Below are 26,305 nucleotides of genomic sequence, written 5' to 3' on the forward strand. Positions count from 1 at the left end.
AAAAAAAAGGTTTGAGCGCGGGATCTATCAGGACTTGACAAAAATTTGGGATAATATATTTTTTTCCATACAAGAAATTTAAAAATATGTTTTTTTCTACTTAAATAATAACCCTAAGAAAAAATTGCAAAGAATAACATTTGTTAAGATTAATTAGCTCTATCCATTGGCACAAAAAAAATTTGAAAAACAAAAATAATTGGTCCCTATGTCCCCGAAATTGTCGATTCGATCCACTGTGTGGCGCCGGCGTTTTAAAATGGCCGCCCTTTTTATCGATTTGATTTCGATTCAACAGTGTCAATCTCTATTGGCATAAGTTCCATTTCATGCATCTGACATTTTTCAAATATTTTCGTAACAATAATTTTTACAGTTAAAATTTATAATTTTATATTAATAAGTTACCATTTAGCAACTTTTCATTTTTATTCATTTACAATTATAGGAAACATTTGTTTTGTAGATGGAATATAATTTATTACATTTTGATTTTTTGTTTTCTTGTAAAAAAAACCCGTAGCAAGGAATATGAGAAGTGTCACCCATATCATCTAAACGCACAAACTATAGTATCAAAGGCTGATGTTCATTGAAATTAATACTCATTTTTATATTTAAGTAAATACATTTAACTTGCAGTGAAAGAGATTGAATAAAAGAGGAAAGATACCATAAGGTCATTTTCCATTTATAAGCCATAATTTTAAAAACTATTGTCGATTACTTAGGAGGATATTTTGTGGCTTTATTGTGACTCGACTACTCATTTTCTCCAAAACTTAGTTTTTCTCTAAGATTTCTAAACATACTGTATATCCTACTTTCACTACATACATTGCAGTCACTAGTGTTTTCACTGTTAGTATTTTCTCCCTCTTTTTCTTCTGCAGGATTGTCACTTTTATTTTCTTCTGTTTCATCTTTTTCTACGTTTTCTTTTTCAGGTGGTATCTCATCTTCTTTAGGGTCATTTTCTTGTGCAAATTTTTCTGGCTCTTCTTCTGTGCATACCTGTTGTATTGTGATGACGGCAAATATGTAGGTAATTCCATAATTCATAATCGACAGTGAAAACGGTCCAAGGGCAATAATTATAACAGCCATGGCAAATATCAGGGAGCATACAGCGTCATTGTATTTTCTGAAAAAAACACATTGCTGTAGGTATATTTTGCCGTCTTTATGAAAAAGCCTAATAAAGCCATAGATAAAAAATGTTAAATGGTATTTTATAGAGTACTTAAATAATAAGAGACATGTTATGAGAAAATAACTCAAACAATATTTCACCAAATTAAGTATATTAAATACTTACGCTTCTTTCTTTGGTCCGTTTTGTTGCCAGATAATGCACGAACAAGCTGACATGACTAAGCCCGTGTAGTAGGATGTGTCAGGTTTTAGGGCTATGCTGTACCTGAAAAAAAAATTTACTAAAGATCTTTAATAATAAAAGACTAAGAAAACTAATGGCCTCTCGCTCTTTCATCTCTTTTTCACTCTGCAGTCCGTGTTTACGTCAATTTCTGTAAGTCTATGGTTTTTATCTATAATTTTTTTTTGTCTATAAATAATAACACTTACTTGAAATTTCTAGCCCACGTCAACAGCGCCGGTATATTGACTATCGTCACACACATCCACAGGAAAAACAACATCATGTGGAAATTCAAATTGTTTAGATCTTCGTCTATTTCATTTTCGTTATTACATTTATTATTTGTTACTTCTATTTCTTTATCTTTGTCATCTTTTTCCATTTCCTCTTTTACATTTTTATTTTCTATCGCTTCCAGATTATTTGCAGAATCAGTTTTAGATATTTCTTTTTCCTTTTCGTCACCTTTTGTTGATGTTTCTTCTTTCCCATCTTCATCTTTTTTATTCTCGATAGCTTTTAGATCTGTTTTCAATTCCTTTTCTTTGGGCTTAGATTTGAATATCCGACATATTCGTGTACCAATTTTTGCCATTAGTTTATACACATAATCTTCTAAATACTCCTCGTACATTTTTGAAAGCTGAAACAAAGCATATTCAATGAAATCAATTATGAAAAAAGCAAATACGCTAGTCTAGCTAAGAAGCTAGGTTTCCTAACATAGTCTGGTTGTACATGTTCCAATGACACTAATAGGTAAGGCGCAGTGGCCACAGTTTACAGCCATGGGCGTACCCAGGAAGGGGCAGGGGCATGGGGGGGGGCAGCTGCCCCCCCCCCCCCTGAAGATAAAATAAACGTCAATTTTTCCTGGCAAATGGGAATCAGTAACGTGTACTCTGCGCAAAATTAAGTGTTGGAAACAAAATATCTTTTCAGTCAGATTAATAAAAGTCAATTTTCATGATTTTTTGTTTCAAAATACCAGACCGACCATATTCTCGAAGGTATGAGCTGCCCCCCACCTCCCTTCCCCCCTAGCTGAAATCTGGGTACGCCCATGCTTACAGCACTCATAGTAACTCTGAAACTCATCGTTACCGTATCGCCTCAAGCCATTTAGTAAAACTTTCTACTGCAACGCACACTAATCGGAAAAGTAACGTAATCGTTTCGTCTAAGAACAGGCTCGAACCGCGCTTACGACTTATCGTCTACTTTTGCCCCTGTCACGATAAGCGTTTGGATTCAAACGTCAATTGCGAGTAGTCAAATTGACGCCTGGCTGACGGCGTGGCGATACTATTACGATCCAATTCCAAGTTGATCTTTGTTCTGTGACAATAACAGAAAAAAGCATTACGCCGAGTACGAACAGCGCGATGAAAACCCGCCATTATCTCCTCAGCTATTGTGCACGCTGAGTGCGGACACACACGCACACACACTTACCATGAACGCGTAGAAGGCGGCGCCCGCCACGAGCGCGGCGGCGCCGCACGCGAGCGTCGCGCCGCACAGCAGGCCGCAGCTGACCACCGCCGGCGCGCGCTGCAGACCCGCCGTTATCTTCTCGGCCAGAGGATTGCTAGCGCCGCCACCGCGCCAGACTATCCTGTTTCATGTCACGAATACAATACATAAGTGCGAAAAAAGTCCCTTAAAGACAGTCCCACTTAGATCTTCTAACGTGTGCCTATAATTTAGATTAACATCGCCAACTTGTAAAATGTAACTTGATAAAAATGGTGTTGGGCAGCTATGTGAATGTCATAGAAGAAATATTTACTAATTAGCAGAAATAGCGTTACTTTAAAGTCACCCAATAGCTGTCAGGTTATTTCGATCGCTATTTTAAGGTCCTTGTAGTACTTTGGATACTACAAGGACCTTAGAATACGTGGGAGAGCCATACTTCGGCACGAATGGGCCGGCTCGACCGGATAAATACCACGTTCTCACAGAAAACAGGCGTGAAACAGCGCTTGCGCTGTGTTTCGCCGAGTGCGTGAGTTTACCGGAGGCCCAATCCTCTACCCTATTCCCTTTCCTACCCTCCCCTATTCCCTTCCCTTCCCTACCCTCCCCTATTACCCTATTCCCTCTTAAAAGGCCGGCAACGCACATGCAGCTCTTCTGATGCTGCGAGTGTCCATGGGCGACGGAAGTTGCTTTCCATCTGGTGACCCGTTTGCTCGTTTGCCCCCTTATTTCATTAAAAAAAAAAACAGAAATTAACACAATTCATGTAAGACATTTCAACCCTTTCGCCACTCACCTGAACAGCACTCTATGAGCGATCTGCGACGAGAACACCATCAAAACGAGCACAGCCGCGGCCGCTATGTTCAGTATGCCCAAGCCCGTCATATACACGGGTAACACGAGTAGAGATCGAGTAAAGTATTGCAGTTCTAGGTTACTCCAACTAGCGTTCTCTAAGAATATTGCCAGTACTGGAATTGAACTGAAATAACAAAAGTTATAAAAATACGTCAACAAGTAGTAAGTTTAAAAAAATTGTAAACCAAATCTATATACATATAAATAAAATTGGAGTGTCTGTTTGTAATATTGAAATAACCGTTTTTTACTACATGCATATGAATATTTAGACGGTACATACACCAAAATAACAATTTTTAGAATTTTTGTCTGTCTGTATGTCTGTCTGTTTGTTCCGGCTAATCTCCGAAATGGCTGGACCGATTTTGACTGGACTTTTATTGGCATATAGCTGATGTGATAAGGAGTAACTTAGGCTACTTTTTAACCGACTTCCAAAAAGGTGTATGATATTTTTTACTTTTTTATGTTTTACCTATGTATTTTATTCCGCCGTTTGTGGACCGATTTTCAAAATTCTTTTGTTGCTGCATAAGATATGGTCCAAATAAGATACCATGTTCATAATGATCATTCTTTGTTATCAACTTATCACATTTTTTTCACGCGGACGAAGTCGCGGGTAACAGCTGTTTGAAATGTGTTAACAAAGCTCTTTCATTTGATACCCCATACGGCAACGTAATTTTTTATGCTTCTATACTTATTTGACGACGAAAGTTGAAAAAAAAACACATTACGTTAAAATAACTACAGAGCCCTCTAGAGGGCAATGGGGGCACCATTGCCCTCTAGAGGGCTCTGTAGTTATTTTAACGTAATGTGTTTTTTTTCAACTTTCGTCGTCAAATAAGCAATAGTAACTTGGCTGAAGGTACTACTTTTAGCTGTTCTACAAAGTTCACATAAGGCACTATACTACGGCCACCAAACAGTAAGAAATTTAAAAAAGGCATAACGCTACTTGTCTCTTTCACTCGAGAACAAAAACGCTAACGCAAGGCCGCACGAGTAAAGAAAATAGTAGCAAATAGTTTATCAAAATTTCTCTGTTCCGCTACCAGACTTAAGCAGTTCTATAATATATGTATAACATACACATTACTTACAACAATAAAGTCGATCCCAGTCGTCCAAACACCAATATATAGTACGGTTTGACGCCGTCACTTGTTAGAGCACCATGTATACTCAGGCAGGAGCCATGCTCCTTTAGGTATAGTAAACTACTCCTAGCCGCTAGTAGCACTATAGCAGCTATATAAGGCACTAACAGTGGTGTGTAGTTGCGAGCCATCTGAGCCAGCGAGTGGTACCATGATTGTGAAATGCTGGGGACAAAAATTATTATTATAATGAGAAAAATGGCACTTTAGTTGATAGATGCTTTTATTTTATGTTTACTTTAGTAAAATCTAAGTGTCTAAACACACCATGCTGAAGATACGCGGCCGAAGTTCGGCAAGATTACGCCTGCAATGTATTTTAAATTATCGATGACACACCATGCTGAAATTACGTCGCATTTAGCGTACAGCTAAACTTCGGTCGAGCGTAAGTTCGGCAGCGATTCGGCGGCAATGTTTTTTTTCAGCGTCAATTCGGCGGCGCGGCGTTCGAGACACTGAATACTCGGACAACGTTGCGTAACTGAATTTCCGCCGCGTAATTTCGGCTCTTATCGTGTCATATCAGCCGTATGCGTCGGAAGGTAATATCGGCCACGAAACTTCGGCCGCGTATTTTCGGCGTGGTATGTTAAGAGTTAAGACACTAAAATTAGTGTTTGTTCTTAAAACTGGAAACGAATGTTCAAAATTATAACACCAGTCACCAGTACAATTTTTAATATAGTCGCGGAGTAAGCAGATATTCGTTCATTGACAAAACTATTCTTGTAAGGGACAAGAAACTTGCGATATATCGCAGCTATCCCTTTTTTGTCAAGTGATAGGCATGCTCTTTCTCTCTCTCTTACACACAAATTGTTATGTCCGTGAGTGAAGAAGACAAAATCGATGTATTAATTTTTAGTTTTCTCGTTCTCTGCGGCCAAACTATAGACAGCTAACGAACCGACTGAATTAAAATAAATATATGCGATCTTTAACAAACAAATTGTAACACAATATGCTACATTACAATACACATATTCTAATGTAAAGCTTACCTTACTGTGAAAGTACACTGTGGATCTAACAAGAGCGTTATTTTAACCTTGTCCGTAGTGTCCAGTCCGACTGTGACATTCGGGTTACTTTTAAATAGGCGCATCTTCATGGGCGTACGTTTTAAATGCCTGTAATAAAAGGTTTTGTTTTATGTTTCAACTAAAATAATTCAGCTGCTTTAAAAATATTACAGTTACGTTCCTTCTTCAATCCACTCCACATTTTCCATCAAACTATTTAAATTTAAAATAGTAATCTCACGAATGTTATTAATTTGAAGTTTGATAGGTTATGTTCGAGTTTCTTACGACGGTTCTTTTCGCCGAGCTAGTTCTAGAACAAGTGGTAAAATCATTGTAAGTTCGAGTTTCAAAAAGTGTATTTCTGACACCCACTTTGAATAAAAAAATATACATAACTAGCTGTCCCAGCAAACGTTTCTTTGCCATATAAAGTATTTCGCCCGTATTATTTTATTGAAGTGACTAAATAAGTATGTCACCATGGCAACGTCCATCGCTATCCCGTCGCACAAACAATGGTCGCCGTCAGTCTCGAGTTGTAATAATTTACTATTATTTATTCAAAAAATGCATTTATCAATATAAAAAGTACCTAATAGCCGATTTTCAGACCCACTGAATATGCATATAAAATTTGGTTAAAATCAGTAAAGTCGTTTCGGAAGAGTACGCGGACTAACATTGTGACACGAGAATGTTATATATAAGATTAAATAGTAGAATCAAGGTACAGTACGCATTGACATGCAATTAAGATAGTTAAGAAACAAAACTTAACCGACTCACGTGAAATAATGGTAGTTTTCATTATTCTCCGCCCAGGGTACATGCATTTCAGCAGATACGTGGTACTGCGTAGCCTGACAATTTCCAGAAGGTTCCACATACAATAAATACGCTTGGTATACTAAATTGAAGTCATCTAGAAGTAACTCGTAGTATATACTATTAGGTTCGGTCCGTTCGATAATGATGTTTCTTGTGAAGGAGAAAGGTGAGGGTAGTTGCACGTTGATCTGTCTAGACGCATGGTCGTTTATGTCAACGTTGAGTATTATCTAAAATTTGAAACATAATCCTTATTAGTAATGGCATGTGGCCTAAACAGCCTTGCAGATCTGTTTCTATAAGGATGTTTATGGCGTGGCAAAAATTCTAAACCTTTGAGATTGTCGCATATTCCCATGTGTGTGCCGCTGCAAAGAAAGATCTTCCGACCGAGCGAGGTGCTATCAAATCAAATCAAACCATTTAATTCAGGCATCAGAGGCCCATATAACAAATACTTTAAATCTAACATACATATAATTATATAATAAATACCTTAAAACTAACATACATATTTTATATATACTTAAAAACTAACACTGTCACATTTTGCCGGCGACGTGACTCGCTTCGTTCCGGAGTCTCCCCCGGAACCTCCGATAGACTACATCCATCGGCCAGAACTCCGGCGCCTCGAAAGTCGACAGAAGATTCGTCGGTACTGTCACCACAAAGGAGCTAAAGTTAACCTTGTGGCGAGACTGCAGACGCTCGACCCTCAGGCGCAGTGTCGTCTTCTTCTAGATGTAGTCCACGACATCCTGGACCTCCATGGACCAGTGCAAGCGGGATATGTACAGGGGCGTCGCGGGGACCTCGCTCCGCAGACGCAGCTCAGGTACATATGGTGCGGTGCCGCGATGGTTGCGGGCGGCGGGCTTCTTCCTCCTCTCCACCAGTATGAAGCCCTCCTCATCGCACCTCCTGCCTTCGTCCTTGCCAAGCCGAGAAGATTCCACCTTGCGGCTCTTCGTAGCCTTGCGGCTCTCAGTCTCGCGACTCTTCGGAGCCTTGCGGCTTTCATTCGCCCCATTAGTTTTCGCCCGCGGGGGAGGTGCGGGGCGACCAGCAACAGTCGCAAAGTTTTTCTGAGTCGCCTGAGGACTCGGGGTCGGCGCAACCGGGAGGGGAGCGGGGGCGGCAGCGGCGGTGTTCGTTGACCCGTCCAATAATGCTGACGGGCTAAACGTGCTCGCTTGCGCGCCACGACGAGTAGTGACGAATGCGGCATCAGCATCAGGTGACCTACATATTGAATTACCACTTTTTAATTGCGATAATTCAATACGTAAGTCACTGATCGTAGACTCTGATGCCTGCAATCTACCTCGAACTCCGGCCAGCTCCTCCTTCAGGAACCTGATGTCCTTCAGTAGGCTGACGACGTCGACGTGGTAAATATATTGACGTGACGAGACGTGGCTATACTTGGTCAGGCCGAAGCACTTAGAAAACTTCAATAGCGCGATATGCAGGAATGTGGCGCTAATTGTGCGTACCGCTACAAGATGTAATATTATAAAGAGTAGCTATTCATTTCAATGTTAATGAATCATTTTTTGAGTGATAAAAGAGAATACAACATTTTTTTTTATGAAATAAGGGGGCAAACGAGCAAACGGGTCACCTGATGGAAAGCAACTTCCGTCGCCCATGGACACTCGCAGCATCAGAAGAGCTGCAGGTGCGTTGCCGGCCTTTTAAGAGGGAATAAGGGTAATAGGGGAGGGTAGGGATAAGAAGGGAAGGGAATAGGGGAGGGTAGGGAAGGGAATAGGGTAGGGGATTGGCCCTCCGGTAAACTCACTCACTCGGCGAAACACAGCGTAAGCGCTGTTTCACGCCGGTTTTCTGTGAGAACGTGGTATTTCTCCGGCCGAGCCGGCCCATTCGTGCCGAAGCATGGATCTCCCACGTATTATTTTTGTGGATTCTTATATTTGACCTTTCAGTTCATTGTGAATCATAGACATTTGCGATACATTGGATTAGCTGGATTAAAAGATTTGCAACGTCGCTTCGTTCTATTTAACCGACTTCTAGAAGGTTTCTCAATTCGACCGTATATTATATGTTTTTTTTGTTTGTTCGCGGATTACTTCGCCGCTTGCTAATCGAATTTGGTAATTCCTTTTTTTGTTGGAAAGAGGATACTTCAACATGGTCCCATTAAAAGGAAATACTGTTTGAGGTAGGTTTTTTTGTCAAATTGAACTACATAATATTATGCTAGAACAAACCGGTTTATTAGTGGGCGACACTTTAACGACCACGTGCGTCCAGTCCGGCCGTCTCGCCATGATGTGGTGCAAGTGTACTGTGGCCAGTTTCCGTTTGCCGAACTCCGTCGCCGCGCCGGACCAGCGGCTGAGTTGGGTTAGCGACGTCGCTTCTTTGCTGGAATTATCGATTTTTTCCATTACTAAAATATTTATCTTACTAAATCAACTCACAAGATATACCTAGATTTTCTCTATCATTAAAAAATATTTATACGATAGACACGCTATAAAATGTGTTGTCTGATAAATTAGACAAGACACTTTACAAAACATGTTGTATACTGTGTAGCATTATTAATCCTTCGATCGTGGATTCTTGGAAATCTATTGTTATTCTATTGTGTCTCGCTCGCCGGTAAGCTTATGGGGCTTGATGAATTAATAGTAAAGACACGTGCGTATACAGGGTGTAACAAAAATAAGTGATAATACTTTAGGGTGTGTACGTGTTCCTTGTAGAGAGTTCACTGTGAAAGTAGCAGCGCTGAAAGACCAAATTTTTTTTTCACTTTTGTATGGGGAAACTCGTGACGCTCGCATAGTAATTTCCGGACCCTCAGGACACCCCCTTATATACGCCCATTAGTAAAGGCGTCTTTATTTATTTACTTTATTCAAAGTCTAGTGACGATTCTCTTTCAGCATATTTAGTTTCAGTTCAGCAATTTAAGCGTGACGGAGTTACAGTATGGATAACGTCACCTTTGCAAGTCATTTAGTAGATTCCCGAATTTTTCAACATAATATTTTCATCATAATTTACTATCTCTCAGCAGACATAGAAAACCAGACATACTGCGAATACTCGGCTAGTGATAATGATAACAATAACATACAAACAATGCATTAATCTTCACTTCCTGAATTCTAACATTGCATTGTTAAGTATTACTTAACCATAAAGAACAAAGAAACCGCGTTTTTTATTAAATAACTTTATTTAATTTCATCTTTAGGGCCGCGCCACACCGGAATGGCAACCGCGCGCGGCGCGGCGAGCACTTTCAGTGTCATATGATTTTTAACCGACTTCCAAAAAGGAGGAGGTTATATGTTCGTCTATTTATATGGGTGCTTTCACAAAAATAGGGCAACTTTTGAAGATATTTTGTCTTCATCATATTATTTAATTTGTTATTAAATTCCCTGTTAGTGTACATGATAGATGATCAATTAATTGTGTCTTATCTAAAAGGGCCAGTCACTTTATGCCTTATTTTAGGAAAATTTTAGTTTTACTAATTTAGGCATCTAGGGACTGACAACTTTATACCCTTCATGCGCAAGTCTGACTCGCACTTAGCCGATTTTATATTATTTTAGGACTACTGGGTCGAAACTTCTTATATCCATACTTCCATACTAATATTATAAATGCGAAAGTGTGTCTGTCTGTCTGTCTGTCCGTCTGTCTGTCTGTATGTCTGTCTGTTACCTCTTCACGCTCGAACCGCTGAACCAATTTTGCTGCAATTTGGCATGGAGATACTTTGAGTCCCGAGAAAGGACATAGGATAGTTTTTGTCCCGGAAAAAACGTACGGTTCCCGCTCGATAAACGAATTTTGGCGCAACGGAGTTGCAGGCGTCATTTAGTGATTACTTTATCTTCATTATTGTAATACATAGTATTGCTTGAGAAATCACCGCCCGATGGCCGCCCGCCCGTGGGCGCTGACTTCTCAAGCGATACTATAATTACAATAATGAAGATAAAGTTTAAAATCATATGACACTGAAAGTGCTCGCAGCGCCGATTCCGATTCCGATGTGGCGCGGCCCTCAATCATTTACATACAGCAAAGCGCAAATTACATAAAAAAAACGAAAGGCTTTTAGTCATAAAAATTGATAATAAAAAATGAGGTGGAGGTCATTTAATTTTTACCATGCGTCTGTTTTAAGATGTTTTAAGGTGATCACATATTTGTCAGCAACGTACGCACCGCACGCGCCGTACGTACCGCATTTTAAAATTCGTCTTTTTTTTATGAAATAAGGGGGCAAACGAGCAAACCTGATGGGAAGCGACTTCCGTCGTCAATGGACACTCGCAGCATCGGGAGAGCCGCAGGTGCGTTACCGGCCTTTAAAGAGGGAATAGGGTAATAGGGGAGGATAGGGATGGGAAGGGAATAGGGTAAGGGATTGGGCCTCCGGTAAACTCACTCACTCGGCGAAACACAGCGCAAGCGCTGTTTCACGCCGGTTTTCTTTGAGAACGTGGTATTTCGCCGGTCGAGCCGGCCCATTCGTGCCGAAGTATGGCTATCCCACGTATAAAATCATTTGCAATGATGTGAAACCTCGCACATTCTCTTGCACCGTACGCGTCGCATTTCGTGTAAATGTAGATTTAATAAATCTGCGATCAGCTTTTTGGCGAAACCGCACTAATGCGACACGATACGACTCGACACTTTACTTCTATAGAACTGACGTTTGTAAAATGTCAATGTCAGATTCACGTTTGTAAAACGTCAGTTCTATGGAAGTGTCGCGTCGCGTCGTGTCGCTTAGTGCGGTCTCGCCTTTATACTCAAAACTCCTTTAAAAAACTTGGTTTCTATAATAATCGATTTTAAATCGATACTCACCAATATCGATAAGTGTTGTGCACTTGATTCGCGTTACATCCGAATATCCAATCCTTGTCATCCAAATTCACAGATTCCACAGCAACAAAACGATTTTGGGGAAATTTCACCAGCCTTATCATTAAGTAGGTCATTCTGAAATTAAATGTGACATTGAAATAAATCAAACACTTTTATCTGTAACCTTGCAACATTTAAGAGGTAAACAGAAAGTATGTTTGTTTAAATAATATAATATTTTTATAACCATACTTTTACCGTCCTTTTCTGGGACTGGGGACAAGGTATCTCCATACGAAATTTTATGTAAATCGGTTTAGCGGTTTATGCATAAACACGTTAAATACAGACAGACTGACTTTCGCAATTTATCATATGGATATTAGCGTTGCCCGCAACGTAATTTACGCAAAACTAGTGAGAGTGAGAAAAAAAAATAAGCAAGAACTGATTTCTAATCAGGAAAGATTTTTCACACCTAAAATAGACCAAAATGATGTAATATCATACCTTAAAATAATGATTATGATTGCTTGAAATTCTGGAAATAAGCCAGCTCCTAAATACGCTAATGTATCTATCATCACATCTTACTGTCTTTGTAGAATAAATCATTTCTTTCATAAATAGCGTTGGAATGATAAACTTTGATTGTATAAAGCTTTGATTCGATTTATCGAAAGGTAAGCTGAATTTGACTATGCAAAACAGCCTTTCCCAAAGTGGGCGATAACGCCGCCTTGTGGGCGCTGAAGGCCTATAGGGGAGCGGTATGGGATCCAGAAAAAATGGGGGCGTTGTGAAGAATTTTGAACAAAGTTGTGCAGGAAACCGGTCTCGAACGCTTCAACTTCCAAGCGGCCACATGTGGTGTACGAATTCGGATCTCATACTTCGGTATTTTATTCGAAGATGAACTTTTCTCACATCCTGAAAATTGTGCCCCAGGTGCGCATGATCCATGGCGCGGGCGGTTGCATACTAAGGTATCTATGACTATCTCGATGGCCGGCCGCTGCGGCTCGGCCGCTTGTGCGCGCCCGGCCCCGCGCCGCCGCGCCGCTCGCTTGACAGTCGACAGATGAAGCGAGACCACAGGCGAGACGGCAGTTATTGTACTAATGAACGCTAAACGCAATGCATAGGGTTGAAATTAGGTTGTTTTGCAGAATAGTAGGTAAATAATATCTCGGCGATTTCGCGCCGTTTGTATAACTTTGTATGGAAGTGAGACATTTTTTTTTATGAAATAAGGGGGCAAATGAGCAAACGGGTCACCTGATGGAAAGCAATTGCCGTCGCCCATGGACACTCGCAGCATCAGAAGAGCTGCAAGTGCGTTGCCGGCCTTTTAAGAGGGAACAGGGTAATAGGGGTAAGGATGGGACCCTGCCCATAGGAAATAGGGAATATAATCCCAAGGGAATAGGGGAGGGTAGGGAAGGGAATAGGGTAGGGGATTGGGCCTCCGGTAAACTCACTCACTCGGCGAAACACAGCGCAAGCGCTGTTTGACGCCGGTTTTCTGTGAGAACGTGGTATTTCTCCGGTCGAGCCGGCCCATTCATGCCGAAGCATGGCTCTCCCACGTATATCCCTCGGAGACATGCATGTACTTGTATTACCGAAGCAGCTTACTTCTCAAAGTAATGTCAAATGTGTTCCTTACGCTCTGGAGTTAAGGCTGAATTTGTTATGTTTAATTTTGGTGACATTGGTGACCCTGACGTGGTAATGATGATGATGATGAATGTAATTTGCATAGTAGCATATGCTTTCAGTTCTTAAAACAGCGCCTAAACCCGCGAACTTGTATTTATAAGGAATCCAGAGTTCGTATCTTCGGAACCATAGTATACCTCGGTGCAAAATCTTGCGTTTTGGTAGTATATGCTTAGGATGCTTCTTAAAAAACCAAAATCACCATATGTTTCCATATAAATTTCGAGGAGTTTCCTCGATTACTCATGGATCCCATCATCAGGTCACCTCTTTTGTGAACATGGTACCAAATTGGAGTGAAACCTAATACAACAAAACAAAAATTTCGAAAATCGGTTCACAAACGGCGGAGTAATCGTTAAACATACACAAATAAAAAAATAAAAAGAAATATTTTTCTTTTTATTTTTTTATTTGTGTATGTTCAACGATTACTCCGCCGTTTGTGAACCGATTTTCGAAATTTTTGTTTGGATATATCCACAGCCGAACATATAACCTCCTCCTTTTTGGAAGTAGGTGAAACAAAAGGGGCGCCTAAAAATTTTTTTTCTCAAAGTGGGCGGTATACAAAATAAGTTTGGGAACCCCTGATGTAAAACATAACAAAGATGTCAGGAGTTAAATTATTCAACTTGATTGGTTATACTTTTTTGACATCAGACAATCAAAACCGTGATGGCCCATACTAATACTTGTATTATGAAAGCGAAAGTGTGTCTGTGTACCTGTCTCTTCACGCTTAAGGCGCTGTACCGATTCTGATGAAATTTGGTATGGAGATATTTTGAGTCTCAGGAAAGGACATAGGATATTTTTTATCCCAGAAAAATTTACGGTTCCCACGCGATAAACGAATTATTTCGCAACGTAGTTGAGGGCGCCATCCAGTTTATGGATTTAATATTTAAAAACCTCTCGATTAAGAATTTAGCCACTCAAATGACGCAATTAAACTCACATACTCTTGCTCATAAATCAAAACATATGAACAAGAGCCGCAGGTGCCAGCAACGCAGCTATTCTAATGTTGCGGGTGTCCATGGGCGACGGTACCTAGTTGCCTTCCATCAGGTGACCTGTTTGCTCGTTTGCCCCCTTATAAAAAAAAAACATTACCGGTCTATGTCTGGACGGGATATTTGGTACACGCGCCGATTGTCTTCGTACCAGAAAGCGTCCATCACCATAGATACTGTGTTAGGAGACTCCACGTGCAACAGCATTGAACGGTTTGCCTGTAAAAAAAACAAAATATTTTTTGTTATTTAGGTACTGGTGGTACTAAATATAGGTAACATGTGGAAAAGGAACAAGAATCATTAGTTTTTAATTGCAAATGTTTTTGACTCAAAGTACTAAAATAACTTACTTTGGGTCCTAAAACTATCCTATGTCCTTTCCCAGAACCCAAATTAATATCTCCATACCAAATTTCAACAAAATTGGTTCAACGGTTTGGGCGTGATGAGGTAACAGACGGACATAAAAATTTTCATAATATTACTATGGGTAGGAATTAGGAATATACTGAGGTATCGTAGGATTAGTTTATAATTGGTGATTAGTTTAAAACTCATGGGCATAGTGAGGTACGGGCAGGGGGGGCTGCCCCCTCCCTACAATAGCGATCCGTCGCTAATGCTCGCGAGTTTCAGTTTAGAGCGGAGAGAGTAGAGTGGTGAGAGGGGAGGCATTCAATTCCAGTTCGCTCGCTCATATTTTGTTTTTAACTGACACCTTCAATACTATCGTAAGATACTCATGTTAAAAATCACGAATTCGAAGTCTAGGATTTTCTAAATCTGCCCCCCCCCCCCCCCCCCCCACAAAACTATGCCGCTAAACTATTATATTATATTTATTACCATAAGAAAGGCTTATATTATACCTATTACCTTTTCGCAACTTTGCCATAAGTGGGAGTGGAGAACCATGGGGTTTTAGTGGCCTGGGTGGGACTCACATACTCCGGTCGATGACCCAATTCCCCAATAGAATGGGGATGGGGACCTTTAAACTATAGGAGGATTTTATTATATACCTGAAAATACTGCCTCGCCTTCGTCTTCACACGGTCAACACTCTCTGTGATCTGGTTAGTGGTGACATCTACCAAACCAAACAGGAACTTGTTGATCACCATCACCAGCTGTTTGCACCATACCATGCTGACGTGGTCCGGAGTAACCCATACTCCGGGAATTGATGTTGCCTGAAAAAAATAAGCTATAGTCTATGCGTTAGGTATGCAGTGCACGTTGCACGAAAAAATGTCGAATCTGTTATTATCAGTCCTTTGGGGGTGCAATAATAAATACCTCATCAAATACGTAGCCTAACCTATCAAATTGGAGTTACATATTTTTAAACAAGTAGATATTATGAGTAATTACTTTTTAGTTTTTACTAAGAAGTAGAACATTTTTAGCGTTAATGCTTTAAAGTCAACCGCATTATTCTATGATTTATGGCAACATTATCTTGACATAAAAAATACAAACCATAACACACAGAGAAACATGACAAATAATATTATGGACATAGACTTAATATATACTGTCGTATATATTAAGTCTATGATTATGGACCACCGTCACAAAGTGTACGGAGGAGACGAAAAATCGGAAATTGTCTTTTTTCTTAAATTTTGAATAGGAATTAATATTATGAATGCGAGAGTAGAACACCCGCGTGTCAATTCGCAATAGTTTTTATTCTACGAGCTACCAAAGTTTAGCGATTTTTTGCGTCCCGGAAGCGAAAAATCCATATATCTCCAAAATTTTTACGTAATTAATAAAATTTTGTATTCCCCCTGAAAGCCTATTAAATAAGGTATATTTCAAGCTTTTTTTCTGATCCGCCGTGTCGACATTTTACCTACAATAAAATAGTTTTCATTTTTAGGTTTTTATTTTTTTAATCCAAAACCAAACAAAAGATGCAATCGAAAATATCGACAAATTAAAGGTATACAAGCATTCTATCCGTTCCGATCAACATAGCGCTGTCAAGCAACCGCAACCAAAAATATACGCAATTAAACTAGGCTATAGGTTACATTTTCTACTCATATAGGTCTAGAGACCCAACCTATAACCTAGGTCAGGGATGGCGAACCAATGGCACGCGCGTGCCAGAAACGGCACGCGACATAAAATTTTGAGCACGCTACTGATCACAAAATTATTACAGTGATTATTCAACTAAAGCGCCAAGTGATTGCGGCATTATATTTTTGAATTCGCGTCAGGATTACAAAGAAAAATATTATTCGATGGCACGTCTATATCAGTAAAGGATTCTTCAGAAAAGTGGCATGTGTTTATATAAAGGTTAGCAATCCCTGACCTAGGTCATCAAGTGGCATTTTATTTCAATTTTTGTCGGTCGCGGTCGCTTGCCAGAATCGGAAAGTCACCTTCAGAATCAAATTTCTCTGACAGTATTTGTGGAAATACTGTCAATGTTAGACTACACTGAGAGACGTGTCACGAGCTAACAACGAGACTTAGCTTCATGCAGTTCGATTTTATACCTTTTTTCCAAAATAACTCACCAATGTATTAATATAGCTATCATTGGACGCAGTCATTCCAGCCGGCATCAGCACATCCCGAGGTCCACTTCCAATACTAATCAGCACCTTCTTCTCATACAATGCTGGATCACTTCTCAACGCGTCCCATTCTCTGTCCATTCTCATGTAGTAATCGTTCATGATCATGTCGAAATTCACCACTGGCGCCAACAGTGGGGCCGCTAGAGTTATCGCTATGTTTGTAATGTTTACCGTTCTTGGATATGCGAGGAGACGTTTCGCTATGAGTCCACCCTGAAATATTCAACACTAGATGTCGCCCGCAACTCTGTTGCGCAGAAAAACACGAAGAAAATTTATAGTGCGGCAACCATACATTTTTCTGTGATAAAAATTATCCTATTTCATTAAAATCGATTTAGCGATTTAAGGCTCCCGCACACAGGCGCGTTATTGCGATATTTTCTCTCTTAGATCTATTTTCAGTACACTTTGTTTTAGAATGGTCATCAGCGTTGCCAGATTTTTTTTGTGCCAAGTCGGGACTTTGGAACTTTTTGAGTGAAAAAGCGGGATTCTCTAGTCAAAAGCGGGACAAAGTAAAAAAAGGTATTAAATTTTTACCATTTTATTTGCGTTAAATAACGTTTACGGGACAATAGATAGCAAAAGTAGCCAAAGAAAATGCACCCCTCTACCTCCCACACTCTTATCTTCATTACGCTCCTTTCTTTCTCAGCACGCTGCACGTACGTTCGGGCTTTCCCCGAAAAGCGGGACTGAGCCTGTCCCGCACGGGACATTGAATTTTGATGAAAAAATCGGGACGTCTAGCAACGCCGAGGGTCATGTAGTTACACACTGCTGCGATAATAACACTGCAATGGAAGTATATCGCAATAACGCAATTTTCTTGCATACTCAGGTATGAGCTGGTATAATAGTGCAGTCGCGGCGCGGCGCTCTCTCGTAAGAAATATCGGACGATAAAATCGCAGCTGTGTGCAATAATCGGGACGCATTATCGCAATACCGCATGCGTTATTATCGACCGATAATAACGCGCCTGTGTGGGTTACTTACTTTCATCCCAAAAAAATGTACCCGCACGATATACGAACTTCTGCGAAACAGAGTTGCGGAGATTAACTATAATAATTAATATAAATCTGTCAATTCTAAAATGTAAAAATATTACCATTGAATGACCAATGACAATAACTGATGTTGGTACTGTCTTTGTGTATCTATTGCTCTTGTATAAGCTGAGTATTTTGGTTAAGCAGGCAGCAGCAAACTGTGTTTGATATTGTAGGACCCCTCCATATAGCCCTGACAACTCTTCATTGTAGCTTACTAAAATAACATAAAAAAATTTTTAATAACCTTTTGCAGTACGGTTAAAGATTTTATAACCAAGAAATAAGATTAAAATTAGTGAACCAGAACTATCTTCAAAAGACCTATTATTATTTTAGAAAATAGTTGTAATTATGCTTTTGATTCGATTTAAACCAAAAATTATTTTATTTTATATAAAAAATAATACATCAGATACAATAACATCAGTGGCCACGTGATTATTTTAGTACATTTACAGAAGTTTAAACATCTAATACAAATAACAAACATAAAATACAAAAAAAAAACAGCCACACACAACTGTCCCTTATGAGTTATGTTAATAAGGGTCAGTTGTGTGAACGAACGTTACCGGAGCAGATATGCATAAAGCAGTCGCTTGGCTGTCGCAATGCTAGTTAAGGGCCTTCCCTACGGAGATTCCGTAATTTACCGTATTTAAAGCCTTATAAACTCAGAATTTGAAAGCTACAAAGTTATAATAAAAATACAGCAATAATCTTCAGTGTACCAACATTCCTTTCCCCGTTTTAAAGTTTTAAATTTTCTAATTTTGTTTATTATACTCCTGATATCAGCTTCCAAAGTAAAACCAATTTATCAAAATTTAAGCATACATTTAGCATCTCCTTAGGATTTACAAATTACATACTTTTATTTGAAACACACGCCAATAGATCGACAATATCATAAACTACTATTCCCCGTTTTAAATTTTTTTAGGACAATTTTGAACTAAGTTAAGTAAAAAAAATAGGGTTTTGGTGCGATCTCGGCAACGCGGCAAATGTATGGCCAAGGTCGTTTGCTCGGGGGACGGCCTTAACAAGTTTCTACAGATTTAGAAATATTATTAAAGTTATTATCTGCGCAAGATAAACGAGTTCTGACGCTAATTGGTCGAAACTAATGGTACAAATATGGGGGGATTAAATCAATAAATTCTAAAGGGTGCGTTTAAATTAAGTTTTTCTAAAATTACGGGGGAGTCGATTTTGTTAAAGGCTAGCTATAAAAGAAAAATTAAATCAGCAACATGGCGTCTAATCCTAAGCGGAACCATATGATGCCTTTTACAAAGTTCAAGATAATTATCGGAACTAAGTATAGTAAATTTTTAAACGATAACAAAGGTATCGGACAAACTTCTTTTGGATGTTTTCGGTACGATCTATATAGTCATTATACATGGGATTCCAAACTTGCAAGGAGTATTCCAGATGAGTGCGAACGTACGTACAATATAACATTTTAATTGTTTTTATATCCTTAAAAGACGTAGCGCACCTTAGCACAAAGTGCTTAGTGCTTTGTAAGCTTTAGATACTATTTGATCCACGTGTACGTCAAACAATAATTTGGAGTCGTGATCCTAGATCACGAACTGTCGTAAGTCGTTGTGACGATTGTTGCTTGAGCGTTTAACTTGTTGGTATTACGTTCTGTTTTCTAGAAAAGGTGACAACGCAACTCAAACCCAAACTCATTTTTTTTTATTCAGAATAATTTTTTTTCAAATATTCTCTGAACTTCGGGACTACACTGGTGCCTACCAACATTTCGAGGGATTGAGATCGAGACGATTTTGGGAACAATACTCATCCGAGCATCTGCATCCGATTGACACGAGATAGATAAGAATATTTTCATGTCATCTGCGAAACAAAGCAACAGAGACGAGTGTAAACAGTTTTGAATATCATTTACCAATATGTTAAAAAGAAGCGGACCAAGCAGCGAACCTTGGGGAACTTCACTCGGCATGTCGACCCAACTGGAAATGTATCTTTTAACTACTACAGCTTGGGACCTTCGATGGATGTAGGAGGAGAACCACCTCAGAAGATTGCCGCTAATCCCCATGGATTCGAGCTTTTTAATAAGGATGCTATGATCTATGCGGTCGAAACATGTTGAATAGTCGGTATACACCACATCGACTTGCTTACCAGCTACCATGGCGTGCGTTATATAGTCATTGAAGGTCACCAAGTTGAAGACAGTGGATCTGCCACCGAGAAACCCATGTTGAGATGTACTAAAGGACGTATTCAAAGCGGGGTATAATAATTGGTTATATAAATACGTTCAAGCACTTAAGCAATTATACACAGCTTTGAGATGGGTCTATAATTAGTGACATCAGTTTTAGGTCCCTTTTTATGTACCTGGGCGATGAACGCGAATTTCCAAATACCCCGCACCACTCCTTCACTTAACGACCTTCTAAATAGCAGCGTAATGGGAATAGCAATCATGGAAGCGGTGGCGATAAGAAATGGGGATTGTCCATTTTTTTTTAATTTTGCTCATTACAAAAACATTTCGAGAAATATCTCGTTTTTTGTTTTTCTGTACATAAACGAAAAAAATATCCATTAGTTACTTATATTTTTGAACAAATATGTTTAACCTTTGTTTGACCTTCAATGGCGTTAAATTAGCAATAAATTCGACCAACATTACGTTTCGAACTTTTAGTAAGCTTCTCGTATCAGCTTTCACATAATGAGAACATGCATTTGACGAACCAGCTATTATAAATAAGATTGAAAGGAAATTTAAAACATACTGCAGAGGTCACTAGGCCGCCGATGATGACGTCAGAGCGAAACTTTAAAAATTTATTGAGAAAAAACTAGCCAATGAATTTCAAAATAATTTAATTTATATTCTTAAAATACCCTATTTTAACAAAAAAAATATGGCTGGCAAGTTATCCGGACTGTATGATTTAATATAATATATTTAATATTGATTTGATATAATATTTGATTCCAATCCATATTATAGATTGGAATCAAACCTACCAATCTAAGCCGGAAATTTATAAAATAATCACCTTGTGTCATTGTTTCACCAATCAGTAGATTTGATATAAAAAACGAAGATTTTTTGATTTTCGATCCAAATGTTTACAACTCATAAGTAGGTGCGTCATCATTTAGGAGGGCCAATGACACGTCTCGCGTGTCAATTAATTTAATATGGGGCCGGGGCGAATAGGCTCGAAAAATAAAGGCGGCAAGGAATCGCTTAATCTCAGGACATTATAACTAACTTATTAGGGCCAACCCACACATACCACAACCACACAACAACCACAACCTGAAATGAACTGTTTTACACGTACCACATTTTGCAGTCATTGTCCCCCCCCTCCTCATCCAGTATAGTACGTAACCACATCGCAACTACGTGCGACAACGCAACCACGTCGACATTTTGTCGGTACCACAACTACAAACGCAACTACAAAAAGCTGCAGCAACACCATTTACACGTAACCACTACTTGACGGCATTTGGTCGTTGCGACGTGGTGTGGTTGTGGTACATGTGGGTGGTTGGCCCTTAACCTCACTATAAGCTAAGTACACAATAACAAATACTTACTTGTGATAAAAGACATTTGGGGCAACTCACAACATTAGTAGACAACTTACCTAACCTCTACTCAAAGTATATGACGTTTTGTAATCTAAGGACATTATATTTACAATTAATACTCACTACAAGTCTAACCACAAAATAACAAATACCATACATACTCGTGAAAAAATCAAAGTGATATCCATAATCTCTTGACAAGGCCTTCCGTAGTGCTACAGAAGCTATAGACCTTGCCTGCATGTGGCTCCCGGAGTTCCCAGGTATAAACAGCACAGGTATACCATCAAACCTAACAATTAAGGGAGAATCACAACATTAATGAGGAGATATAACTTAAAAATAATATTTATTTAGGGTCTATTTCAGCACTTCCTGATAAAGTGCCGGATAGACCATCCACAACTTATTTGACAGATTCTTCATACTCTATCCGTCAAGTTAAGTGGTGGATAGCCTATCCGGCACTTATCAGGAAGTGCTGAAACAGCTCAGGCCCTAATTATTGTAATCTTACCACATTTTCCTAGCTCTCTCTGTGAAACGTCCCTCACTATATGCATATAGTCCATATTGAGGAAAAATTTTATTTGCTTCAAGGGATATGTGCTAGAATAATATTTTATATTACAGACATTGTACTTAAGTCTAAGTTTATTTTGATACATTTCTTGGGCTCTCGCTCACTATAAGGACACCAGTTCAGCTGGTTTCATAATAGTCAGTCACTACTGGCGAGTCGTAGAAGGCGAGAGCCCTTACTTGCAACAATAATAAATAAATGGAGTAAAACTTACAACAAACTGAGGATATTCAAACATATAAGTCATAGCACAGTAGTTGTTTTTGTCAGAAAAATAAATGTTGAGAGCTCCGAGAAGGTAGCCGATTACGAAAACTAACGATATTATTTGGAAAATGCTTGAACTAATAAAGTTAAATAACTTCATTTTGAATAATTATGTTATTTCATTACTAAAAATAGAACTTTGTTTTCTGTTTGTATGGAAACAAAAATATCATTGTAATAGAATCTTTTTCAAAATGAATTACAAATGTGTCGTTTCTTTTTCATTCAATTAATCATTTCAATTAATTATGAGGCTAATTAAATATTTTTAAACTTGCGCTCACATTTCACAATTCACAACACAAAACACAAATTTTCAAACACTTTTGACATTGACAATTTACATAACAATTTTTTTTTTTCATATAATGCCACTTCGGCTATAACCATGGCCAGTGTCGAGTATAATATTATGGCGGGAAAACAATATTCTTTATACAATTTTTTCTATATTATCGTCAGGTCAGTCAGGTTTAAAGTCTAGTCAAAGTCTAAGTATAAAGTCAATACAGTCAAGAAGTCAAGTCGGTCGATTCAGTTAAGTGGTAGGACGCTTTACTGAAACTTTTGATGGAGTTTTGGAGGGAACACAAAAGAGCACGTTTCTGGTTATTACATCACTTTCCCACACTTGTGCACGATAACGAATATTTAATGGTTAATATCCTACCAATATTACACATTAAAAACCCAGATAACACAATTTTAGGAAAATAATATAAAAACACAACATCACTCTTTCACATTCTTCCAAAAACCCCTACATAACAATTATTAACAATGTCATTTTTGAAGTGAAAACTTCTTGAGCGGCGTTGAGCACTTTTGTGGGATGCCGGATGGGTAAAAACTGTGAAACTCGCGTCAGATTCTCGTGCTGATCGAAAAACCGTAAGTAGTGTTGTAACATCGAAATCTATTAATCGAACAATCGATTGTTTTTTTTCGATTGTCGATATTTTTTAATCGATTGTAATGGTTTCGATTAATAGGCTACTCGACCTATATTCAATTTCATTGAACAAATACATATTTCTAGTAGAACTTGGCCTAGAAAACCGTATTTCAACCTTATCATCAAATAAAAGCTTATGATTGATAAATAAAGTCGATTTGAAAATATAATTTTATGAAAATAGGATTTGTACTGACGAAAACGCTTTTGCAGAACTTCCGAATTGGATGTGACGTCATCTCATTCCTAATTTAATATCTTTTATTAATCGCGTTCGTTATATGTAAGTTTATTTGTACATAAATAATAAAAATAAGCCTAGAAAGATTTGTAAAATATATTTTCTTGAATAATTCAAATAAAATATCAGTTTTATAAATTATTTCCGTTTATTGTAGACGGGAAATGAAATGGTCAAAACTTTTCTCCAAAAGTTTTCAACATTACAAATGATTTCTAATTTCTTATTTAATTATTTTTTTTGGGCACTTTGAGACGCGTACATTTAGCATATAAAAAAATTTTCAATAAAGAGAGCTTAAAATACAAAACGTATGACGTCACACTATGGCGGACAGTGTTTTCGGCGCTATTTATAAGTCATATTTTTCAATTAACATTTTTATGGGTTTCTACCATAAACTTATAATGCAGACAGTATATATTAAGTCTATGGTTTCTACCATAGTTTCTACCATATACTTAATATATACCTGTGAAAAATATTAAAATATTAGTTTTTTTTTGTAATAATGAATGATTATAATGCGATTAGCATGAAGAAAAAAAATAGGTCAAGTAGCCTATTAAAAAAATCAATTTTTTAAAAATCAATTTTCATAAAACATGGGTTAAAAATTTAATCGATTGTAAGGGTTTCGATTAATTAAAAAAAAAGATTTTTTTAAAATCGATTTTCAGAAAAATGGGTTAAAAAAATTGCAAGGGTTTCGATTAATAAAAAAATCGATTTTTTAAAAAACGATTTTAATAAAAAATGGGTTAAAAATTTCATCGATTGTAAGGGTTAGCTTCTACCGAAAATCTACCTTTATTAATCAATGTATTCTACGTGGTTGAAACTAAAATAAAACTAAAATGTTTATATGGACTCTCTTCAATATTCATTATGCATTTTAATTTTTTATATTATTTGTTATTTATTATCGATATTCTATTAAAATTTACAAAAAATTTTGGACTACTAAATCGTCATTCATTTGACCTCAAATCTACCAAAAAGTGGAAATCTATGTGAAGTGTGGTCACACTGTTGCCGGGGCGCAGCGGGTTTGTCGGGCCCATAGATAAAGTATTACCTCAATGGTCGGGCCTTGTCGCATTGACGGAAATCCACCGCACCCCGACATAGTGTGCGATTCGCGCATCCGCTTCCATACAAATTGTATGGAGGCGGATTTTTGCGATGCGCCCCGGCACGGCCTGTCTCAATGTGCTCACTACTTAAGGCATGCATCATAGCGCCGTCAACAGAGTACGTGAGGCATGCCCGCGACGCATGCCCTCTGACCGTATCCAAAACTCGTCATACCGCCAGCCGCATGCGAATGCGTCGCGGTCGGTGGGCTAGAGGCGTAAATAAAAAAAAACACAGCCGAATATATAACCTCCTTTTTGGAAGTCGGTTAAAAACATAGACTTGTATTGACAGTTGACGCCGTGTTTGTTTTGGTTTTGACTTTTCACTTTTGACATTTGACCAAAACTCAAAAATCGGATCTAAATTATCGAAGAAATTGATATTTATCTCAAAGAAAGCCCTATCATCTATCAAAAAACGATAAGATTAAAGTTTCTTATCAGGATCATTGATAAATAAAAACTAAAATCTGCACGTTTAAGATGGAAACGATTGCATATTTTCTTGGTGCATTTATCTGTTTTTTCGTATTCAGAGTATTATACTTACTATACAAAATAATTTTTGGGAAATCCCAGCTAAAAAGTGATGAACCAAGACTAAGAACACTAATAAGTATCGGATCCGGTGGGCATACTACGGAAATGTTGCGAATAGTCGGCACACTTAATGCTACAAAATATCTACCACGGCTTTATGTTATGGCCGATAACGATGTTAGCAGTGAAGTTAAGATTCGAAAACTGGAAGCTCAAGAGAAACACTTCGAAATCCATCGCATTCCTCGAAGCCGAAACGTAAACCAGTCCTATTTCACTTCTGTATTCTCAACTCTAAGGGCTATGTTACATACTTTTCCAATAATCTACAAGTTTAAGCCACAGGTTATAATCGCGAATGGACCTGGCACTTGTGTACCTATTTGTTTTGTAGCATTTTTCCTACGATGTCTTTTCATACTAGACTGCAGAGTTATTTTCATTGAGAGTATCTGTAGAGTCAGAACGCTGTCTCTCTCTGGCAAGATAATGCAGTTCCTTGCCGATGTGTTCATTATACAGTGGCCTCAATTGAGGGATGTTTGCATACGAGGCCAATATTTCGGCAGACTGACCTAAACTATTGAAACGCATGTGTAACTAGACAGGTTTATTTTGTAAAGGAGATTGCATAATTTATATAAAATATTCCATTTAATTATAAAATTCGGCCGACTTACATGTTAAGTACAAAGTAACATCTTGTTATTATTTTACATTTATTGTTGTTTTTAAGTCAATATTTAAGGCAATGAGCTATAGCTCACATGACTGATCTCAAAGTAAGTCATAATATTAGGAATACAACTATTTCCAAGGCGTAATTACCTATATCAATAGATTTAAGTGTGAAATTAATCTTAATAGTCAACTATAGGTAGTCAACATAATGATATATTTTGGTTTTTATTGTAGCCACAAATTTTAGAAAAA

The 26,305-nt window shown here is 38.2% G+C and overlaps 2 protein-coding genes across 2 annotated transcripts; one reads left to right on the forward strand and one right to left on the reverse strand.

The window, feature by feature from the left end:
- Positions 1-622: 622 nt before the first annotated feature.
- Positions 623-22,699, reverse strand: LOC121732428 (GPI inositol-deacylase). The gene is made up of 17 exons (XM_042122297.1): positions 22,445-22,699; positions 22,165-22,256; positions 21,809-21,939; positions 18,095-18,252; positions 16,915-17,190; positions 15,397-15,567; positions 14,472-14,590; positions 11,631-11,765; positions 8,993-9,149; positions 6,711-6,982; positions 5,901-6,029; positions 4,840-5,061; positions 3,663-3,851; positions 2,837-2,999; positions 1,588-2,024; positions 1,319-1,420; positions 623-1,144 (listed from the first exon to the last, which is right to left on the reverse strand). The coding sequence occupies exons 1-17, from the start codon at positions 22,595-22,597 to the stop codon at positions 763-765; spliced, it is 3,288 nt and encodes a 1,095-aa protein (XP_041978231.1). The 5' UTR covers positions 22,598-22,699; the 3' UTR covers positions 623-762.
- A 2,452-nt stretch (positions 22,700-25,151) lies between these two features.
- LOC121732342 (UDP-N-acetylglucosamine transferase subunit ALG14 homolog) lies at positions 25,152-26,281 on the forward strand. Its single transcript, XM_042122196.1, has one exon. The coding sequence runs from the start codon at positions 25,316-25,318 to the stop codon at positions 25,949-25,951; it is 636 nt and encodes a 211-aa protein (XP_041978130.1). The 5' UTR covers positions 25,152-25,315; the 3' UTR covers positions 25,952-26,281.
- The last annotated feature ends 24 nt before the right edge of the window (positions 26,282-26,305 follow it).

Source organism: Aricia agestis, chromosome 12 (genome assembly GCF_905147365.1).
Source record: "Aricia agestis chromosome 12, ilAriAges1.1, whole genome shotgun sequence".
NCBI classification, from domain to species: Eukaryota; Metazoa; Arthropoda; class Insecta; order Lepidoptera; family Lycaenidae; genus Aricia; species Aricia agestis.